This window comes from Mesitornis unicolor, unplaced genomic scaffold (assembly GCF_000695765.1).
Source record: "Mesitornis unicolor isolate BGI_N332 unplaced genomic scaffold, ASM69576v1 scaffold48131, whole genome shotgun sequence".
NCBI classification, from domain to species: Eukaryota; Metazoa; Chordata; class Aves; order Mesitornithiformes; family Mesitornithidae; genus Mesitornis; species Mesitornis unicolor.
Window position 1 is genome coordinate 328 of NW_010166689.1, and position 9,024 is coordinate 9,351.

The 9,024-nt window shown below is 38.5% G+C and overlaps 1 protein-coding gene across 1 annotated transcript; it reads left to right on the top strand.

The window, feature by feature from the left end:
- Positions 1 to 846: 846 nt before the first annotated feature.
- Positions 847 to 8,911, top strand: LOC104548893 (programmed cell death protein 4-like). Its single transcript, XM_010195042.1, has 5 exons — positions 847 to 995; positions 2,188 to 2,284; positions 5,585 to 5,881; positions 6,437 to 6,531; positions 8,727 to 8,911. Exons 2-5 carry the CDS (start codon positions 2,245 to 2,247, stop codon positions 8,868 to 8,870), a joined length of 576 nt encoding a protein of 191 aa, XP_010193344.1. The 5' UTR covers positions 847 to 995; positions 2,188 to 2,244; the 3' UTR covers positions 8,871 to 8,911.
- Positions 8,912 to 9,024: the final 113 nt, after the last annotated feature.

Consider the following 9,024-nt stretch of genomic DNA (forward strand, 5'->3'; position numbering starts at 1 on the left):
CAAAGCCTTGGTGATGGGGAATGTTTTCTTAGGGGGAAGAGAAAAATGATGTAAGCTCTGTGGAAGTTCTTGCATGGATGTATGGTCTTGAGAAGTTTGGAGAGTATTTTTCTGCAGTGCATGTTACTAAACGTTAATCTGCTGCTATTCATCTGCTGAGGTAGAATTGCTTTTTTAGATAGAGTGCATGCCGTGGAGACATGTCTGAGTGTTGCTGAGGATATTTCATTGGTAGTTTTCAGTGACTTAGGAAATACTCTCGTCTGCTGAACAACTTTAAAAGTTTGTATCACTGATTAAGATCTCTCGCAGCATTCTTGTTCTGCAGATGCTTAAATCTATCTCTCTCCATTTTGTTCCCATATAATCTTTTCTAACGTAAGGTTTTGAGTTATTTATTCTGATGTTTTTAATGCAGGCTTTCAGATTGTGCTCTGTAGTTGATTGGTAATACTGTGTGGTATAATTCTGCAAAATATAGAGTGACTTTTTTTTTTATATATACAGTGGTAAATACGAGCATCCTAAAGCTCCAGCAGACCTGTTGGCTTCATGAGAGGGTGCACTGTTAAATGGAGAGTGTGTCTCCTGATCAGTACGACAACATGGATTTTAAAGCTCAGTTCTTTCACTATCCTTGTTACAAACAAAGTGGGGTGCTAAGTCTCAACAAGACAGCATATGAAAGTTTTGTTGTTATTTGTTATCTTGCCATAAGTGGAGAATTGCAACTAGAATCCTGTATGGAAGAAGTATTTATCCACTTGAAATTTAGGACTTGATTACAAATTATGAAAGTCATGATTATTATTTAATACAGGTTTTGTCCGTTGCCTTCTTTTTCAGAGAGGTGGACAACTGATGGAACGTTCCCCTAGGAAGAATAAAACTGTTCTCACAAGGTAGTTTGCTCAGATTAGACTGAGCTCCACACAAGAAAGCTCTCAACCAACAGTGACTGGGAACGCTTGAGAACTCCTGAATGATTGGTTGAGGTAACTCAGGAAAAACGTTTCTCTAAAAAAAAAAAAAAAAAAAAAAAGGTGTGGTGCAGGGAGGATTTCTTACTACACAAAGCTGTTAACTGTTTGGGTTAATATTAGGAAATGCAAGATCATGACAGCTTGATACTGTGCCCTAAACCAGAGTTTCTTTATTGCCAACGGTCTATGATGAATCATTTGCAGTTGATAGGTCTGTGGTAGGCAAGTGGGCATAAGAGGGGAAAACAAGGAAAGAGAAGAAAAGGGGAAGGGAGTGCTGCTGTTGGATGTCACAATCTAACCACTCAACGGTAGGCTGTTTTCAGGGCATCAAAGGATGAGAAAGGGATAAAAAGAGCTACTGAATTCTTACAGGGCAGACCAAAATGCCAGTCATATTTAGAAGACTATGAAGGGATTGTGAAAATCTTGTATGTGAAAAAGTATATAGGGAATTCTGGAGCTGCTTAATTTTTTGTGTACATAAAGGAAGGATGGATAATGCTCTCTCTTTTTCAGTGGGGTGGTTTGTGGAATACCAGCTGCTGGGAAGAGGGAGAAAGAGAGAGTAACAGGAAAAAGAGAAGTGTTCAACTTTATCTCTTACAGATTGCATGGTGGTTGTAAGGAGTGTTTGAAGGGTGCAGAAGCACAGATGGGAAAGGTTGACAGCTGTATGTGCACATACAGTAAAACAAACATTATGTCCTTAAGGGAAGGAACAAAAAGTAGCGTGTTGTCCAAGGGCTGGTCTGAACTTGATAAATTGGTACCATTTTATCAGAATAGTTCGCCTGAAGAATGTTTCTCTTGTGGATGCAATTAAAACATTGATACTGTATGCTCATATAGATAACCACTCTGCAGAATAGGACAGTTGATAGAGGTAGCATTTATCAACCAAAAAAAAGCTGCATACAGAGGGATTTTACCCTTAAAATAACGGCTTTTAACCTGCTGCCTCCTTTATAGGCAACAGAACTGACAGCTGCTGAGACACGAAGGCTCAGATAGATGTGTTTGAGGGTGGTGCTGTCTCATGTTACACCGTTTACCTTCCCAGGGACTTTTCAGTGGTTATTGATAGTTAATTATTGTTACTTAAAACACCTATTTTTGCATTGCATTTTGTGAAGCTTTTGCAGCTTTTCACTTCTTTAAGATCTGGTCTGCTGTTTTTCTTCCCTCTTCTCTGTTTGTTTAGGCCTTGGAGAGAAAACGTTAAGACCTTAAATTTTGCCGTCAGTTCTGTTAAGCAGCTATGGAAACAGAAAAGGAGCACGTTTATGTTACCCCAACAGGTAAGTAATATATTCAGTATTTTTTTTACTTAAAATTGCTTCGCTGACCCAAAGTGTTCTCTGCAGAAAAATTGTATTACCTGTTAATTTTTCAGCAGTACTGATTTAAAAAAAAAAATCTTCATCGAAAATATACAGAATAGTTCTTTCAGTTGTATAGCATAGTGTCCCGCTTGATCACGTATACTTCGAAATTTGTTAAAATCATCAAGTTAACATTTCTTTAACTTATTAAAGAATAGTGTCTTTGGGCTCCTTATCATTTGACTTCCAGTAGCGGTGGTGTGAAGAAAAGAGTAAGCTCAAAAGTAAAATGTGTAGGTGCATTTGGGAGGTACAAATTCAGCTTTTATGTGACTCTTTACCTTAAAATTAGAGGAACCAAATGATGAAAGGCTTGACTGGAAGCGGGCTGGCATGGGAAAATTTTACCAAATATGGGTTAGAGACTGCCCTGAAGTTGACTGTTTTCTCCACATCATAAACATGTTTTGTGATGCTAGTCAGTTAACAGTTTCATGTTGTTTTCTATGGCTTCCAAAGGTTGTGATGATCTGCACTGACCTTTTTATACCGGAGTTTTTGTAGGTTTTAGATGTTTTTCCGAAAAAAATCATGTATATGTTAAGATGGTATGTAATGCAATTGAAGTTGCAACACACTCCATATGGCCTTTTATTTTATAGCAGAATTAGTTTAATGTAGAAAATACATTGCTTCTCAGCATTTTAGAAGTGTATTTGGATAATAGATGGGAAACTGTTAGATACATAAATTGATCTAATTTGGTAAAATGAAATTTGTATGTAGGTAAGTACTTGCTGGATGCTTAATTAATAAAGACAACACCATAAAAGCACAGTTTTGAAGTGTGCCTGCTAGGCTTAATAGCAGGGTAATAAGATCAATTTGGATAACTTTTTAATATATAGTAAACAAAGTCTTAAATTTTATGGAATGCTGGTCTTGGTTGTGTATGTGTATATTATATACAAGATCGGCATCATTTTATTGGTACTTCTTATAAAACTTTTATTTTAGAAGATTATTCAAAACTAGTATATATGTTTAACCTATTTTTTCAGCCTAACTAGGTAACTAATAGTGAAGGGCCAGTTGGTCATAGTATTATGGAGAAAGAGGTTGCAGCTGGAAGCGATAGCATTATATAAAAAAATAGTTTAGTAATGCAGTGAGGACTTTAAAGTCTTACAAGTTGGATGTTTCCTGTGGAAACATTAGGAAACATTTCCTTTAGTCTGGAACCTGAGATCAGGGTTGTGCAAGAAGGTTGGCCTGCAGCCTCCCCTTTTATCCTTAGTAGTCAGATTCGGAACTGACTTGTGTTTATTAATTCTTGGCTGTTTTCTTTGGAAACTGAGAAAGAAGTAAGTGGTCATTGGAAAGTGTAGTTCCTGGACAGCCAGACTGCAGGGCTACCTTGGGGAAACTCATGGGAGAGTGTGCATGAAGAAGAACTTAAATTCAGTTGTCTGATATGAGCTGGTTGTGCTGAGGGGGTTTCCCTGGGGAATGAGAGGAAGGAAACCTGTTCTGGTTGGTTTTGCTTTTTTTCCCCTCTGCTAGCTCTATGCAAATCTCTCATTGTTTTATTAAAATGTTAAGACAAACTGAGAAAGCTGCTTGTGGGGAATCTTTTCCTGGACGTGATGTGTGCTTTTCTTTTTTAGCTTGCTGCAAGCATAAAAGGAATGCTTTTGTGGGAGTAATGAGTGGAAAGATGAAGCTTAGACTGGAATGGCTGCATTATTTTTCAGCAAGCATTCACATCTACACCAGTATCTAAATGTTGTTGCTTTGATTGCAAAGGACACAGTTGCACCAAACTTTCTTACTTTTGTAGTGTAGTATCCTCTCAAACAATTTTTCATGAACCTGTTTTTAAATTGAAAAATTTTTAAATTTTTAAATTGAAAAATATAGTTCTGAGAAGTATTGCCAAATTAACATTGCTAATTAGAATGTGTTAGAATGGTAAAATAGGACATTCAGCTAAGTTCAAATACAAATTTAAAATGCTCTTCATATTCTGGGTTTATGGCAGTGAACTTTTTTGTAAAGCAGGCTTGTCACAGCTGGAAAAGCAGCTGCTTCTGTGTGGCTCGGCATTGTACTTGTTAGGGTTGGGGCTATAGGTTTTATCTTTGAGACTCTGCTGAATCCTCCAGAAATGAAGGACTGAGTAACAGAGCTGAGGCTCTTCCATTTGTGTGTGTGTGTGTTTCCCAATTTGCAAGGACTCCCAGGGTGTTAACTGCAATGTAAACAAGTCTCCAGGTGCTTTTTTATTTAGAGAGGGTAAGAAGGAGAAGAAGAACTTTTGCTCATAATGCTCTCAATAAGGCAGTCTGCTGAGCCATACAGCTCAGGTGGGAGGCATCCAAACTTTGTGAAATCGGACTTTAGATCCAGATTTTGAATGTGCATCAACTTCCCAAAAGATTGAAGTTACTGCGCTTCTCAGTTCTCAGAGACATTTACAGATCCTTAAGTTGCGAGAGTGTTTTTTGCTGGCTATAGAACAAAGGTAGTTACCTATTATGTATGATTGTGCTGGGGAATAAACCATGGCCATTTTAGAAACGGTCTTGACAGAAACTACAGTGAGGGGCAATCCTTAGAGAAGAGAGATCACACTGTTTTAAAAGACTTGATGTATTCAATGAGTCTTCATTACCGAACTCCCCAGGCCGTGTATTAAATGGCATTTTTTTCCCCATAACTTTAAAAACAAAACATTAAAGTAGGGATGTTTTTGTATTCCTGTAAATCTAAGTCATTGCTTTTCCAGCTACGTTTGAAATTTCTTGAATGAGTGGAATGTTGGTTGATGATTTAGGAAATTAGTTTCCCTTTGGTGACTAGTCTGTTAACATTAGTGAGTTCTTACAGAATTTACTGTATTGGCAGGGTTTTTTGTTTGTAAATCAAGAGATGAGTGGGTGGAGTGAGAATTAGGCACTTAGATCTTACGCACTGAGGAGTTCTGATAGTAGGGCGGGGTTTTCTGGTTTACCTGTTTATCAATGGTTTATTCATTTGCTTTCCAACTCTTGACGTATGCTCTGTTTAGATTATGGATAGTTTCTGCAGGGAAATAAGGAACTTATTACTGTGATGTGTGGACATACTTTAAAAACAACATCATTTGCCATAACACTTGGTAATAAGAGTTCTATTTAGTGTTGTAATCCTTTTTCAATGCAATGTGGTTTCGTATTCTAACACAAAAAGTGTTTAGAACTATAACAGATTTTTTTGCTCTGTCTCCTTTTTAAGAACTTGAGAATCTAAGTGATGCTCCATTTTCTGGTGAGGAAGAAAATGGTGGGTCTGAGGAACAAAAGACTGAAATCAATGGAAATTGGATTCCTGCAACTTCAATTACTGAAGCCAAAATAAATGCTAAAGCAAAGAGACGGCTGAGGAAAAATTCTTCTAGAGATTCTGGGAGAGGAGACTCTGTAAGTGACAATGGAGAGGCACTGAAGATTGGAGTTGTACCAACGAGCCCAAAAGGGAAACTCCTGGACAGGCGATCCCGATCTGGAAAGGGAAGAGGTCTACCAAAGAAAGGTTGGTGTAGCTTAGTGAAGAGAGTAGCATGATAAAGATTCTGTCCAAAACATAGTATTTTTTTTTCCATTGGGAATAATTTTCATAAACCACAGGCATTTGGTTCTTTATGTTAGGTAATAGGTGGCAATAGGAGCTAATAGCAGATGGCATTCTTACAGAAAATTTTTTATGTGTATCATCAGTGAACGTCTGTCTTTGAGGTAATTACCTTTTCTTAGCAAATGTAATACAGAAATTTGAACTGTTAGTAGTTCACAGAACTGTTATTAAAGCAAACTCTAAGCATGATTACATTTGAAAGTACAGTTTGAACCTTCAGTAAGTCTTGCACAGTTTCATAGTGCTTCCAGTATCTTACTGGAAAGTGATGAAAAGACTGGTTGCTAAATTGGGAACGCATCATACAAATTCACCCTTTTCAGCCTACATTGGTAGAGTCAGGAGGTGGGCACAAGCAGTGATATGTCACTCCTAAGTGAAAGAATGTTGGGTTGAACTCAAAGTATTCTATGTAAACTGGTGGTCCTTGCTTACTGTCTCATATTTTGCCAGGTGGAGCTGGTGGTAAAGGAGTTTGGGGAACACCGGGTCAAGTGTATGATGTGGAAGAAGTAGATATTAAGGATCCTAATTATGATGATGACCAGGTAGGCAAGTAATTTCTTTGCAGTGTTGTTTTTTATTTCCTTTATTAATTTCAATTGCTGCGAGGCTTACATTAATGAACGTTTGACCTTGTGAGTTATGTGAATGTCGGCCTGGCTGTACTAAATGCTCATTTTTATGTTCAAGAATGGATTATTGGCTCATTAAAGACAACTGGTGTAGAAGTGTCACAGTGCACCATTCACAGATCTTGTCCCACGAGCTCTCTTTCTGTGCCTGACTGGGCAGCACCCTTTTCCCAGGTGTGTTCTTTTGCTGCTGCTTCTCACAGAGGTGAATGTTGCAATGCTGCTCTATATTGCAAACAAGCACCATGTTAAAAATGCAACACAGACTTTTGCAAGTCAGGAGTTTAGCCCATGACAGTATCTTTTATGGATTTTTCTCTTCCCTGTATTCCCAACCCTCTGGCTGACTGGCTAGCATCTACTTGGTATAAACACTTCAAACTAGTGCAAAGTTGATAGCCTGGATATTTTGTTTGTATTTATTTATATAGGGTATGTTGTGGAAGACTGTACCTTACAGCCATATTAAAGGTGGGGGGGGAAGTAAAGCTTCCATACCCCCCCATTAAATCACTGAAAACTACCAGTGAAGTATCCTCAACATTAAATCACTGAGGAAAGGAAACACTGGTTACAAATACAGGTTACTGAAGGCTCTGAGATCAATACAATTGTGAGTCCTTAAGTAAATTGTGTATAACTTAAGTGGAGCATCTCCCTTATGTGGAATGGCTGAGGGAGCTGGGTCTCTTTAGTTTGCAGAAGAGGAGACTGAGGGGAGACCTCATTAATGTTTATAAATATATAAAGAGTGAGTGTCACGAGGATGGAGCCAGGCTCTTCTCGGTGACAAACAATGATAAGACAAGGGGTAACGGACACAAACTGGAACACAGGAGGTTCCACTTAAATTTGAGAAGAAACTTCTTCTCAGTGAGGGTGACAGAGCACTGGAACAGGCTGCCCAGAGAGGTTGTGGAGTCTCCTTCTCTGGAGACATTCAAAACCCGCCTGGACACCTTCCTGTGTAACCTCATCTAGGTGTTCCTGCTCCGGCAGGGGGATTGGACTGGATGATCTTTTGAGGTCCCTTCCAATCCCTAATGTTCTGTGATTCTGTGATAAGCAGAGTGGTGTCCTTTGAACAGAGGCTGTTTGTTGTCACCATAGCTGCTGAGAGGATGGTGTGTGGGAATATTGAAACTATCTTCCAGTATCAGTTTTTTCCATGCAATTGAACACTTCATGTTAGCAGAGATAGCTATTAATGATGATAATTATTAATTAATGTCCATAAAACCAAGTTTAATATTGAAGGAGTATTCTGTGGAACTTCTGTATGCTTAGCTTTTCTAAGGTTGAAAATGGAGACTGATGTAATGCAAGGATAAGCTTTTGGACTTCTTGATCATGGAAAGCTTCTTTTCAATAAGTGCTAGTTGGAAAACTTTGTTCAGATTTCTGTGATCTGTAGTATTTGCTCTGAATGTTACTTCTGTAGTCTGGGAGGAGCAGGGAGCTGAATTACAGCAGGGAAATCTGGTTGTGCTCGAGCTCCGCAGGACTAGGTTATACAGGAGGTTGTGTGATTCTTTTCTCTCCTTGGGGAATGTCTTCACTCACAAATACTCTGAAAATGCCTTTTCTCCAATTTGTACGTGCTGTCGCCTATCTGGTCACGCAGTCACTAAGGAAGAGGGAAAACAGTCAGGCTTGCTGTCAGGGATTGGAGTGCCACTTGCAGGGAGAGATGCTGAAGGTTAAATCTTATACTGTGGCACAGCTAATTCTGCTGGGGTGGGACAGGAGTTTCTGGTGCTCTCCCTTCAGTACACACTACATTGGTACTTGATCGCTGCATTCCTGTGGTGTCAGCAGAATCCTAGGAAGAGCTGGGAGCGTTTATCATAGTTTAGCAGTAAATTCAGCCTTTCAGTTGAATTCAGATCACAGTAAATACAAAATGTCAGCAGCATGACATTTAGCCAGCATTGGCCACACTTTATTGGTAGAGACATCATCTGATGTTTTCTGGCAGAATACTGACTACCAAGACTAAAGTGTTAAGGATTTAGAAGATGTATTTTAATGCTATTAGCACTGCATAAGATGTAATGACACAGCACTGTTTACAGAAGGGTGTGTGCTTTTGTTGTATTTTGAAATAGGAGAACTGCGTCTATGAAACAGTAGTTTTACCTCTGGATGAAAAAGCATTTGAAAAAACTTTAACACCAATCATACAGGAATATTTTGAACATGGAGATACTAACGAAGTTTCGGTATGGCAGATACCTTTTTACTTATTTTAGGGGGCAAATCTGTAGCATACAAGGGAATTCAACTGCTGGCTATAAATGTGCATATAGATATGTTGACAAGAAATGTGCAATAAGAATACCTAAGCAGTTATATTCATGACATGAGCAGAAGCATATATGTAAATAAAAGCATATATAAATATTT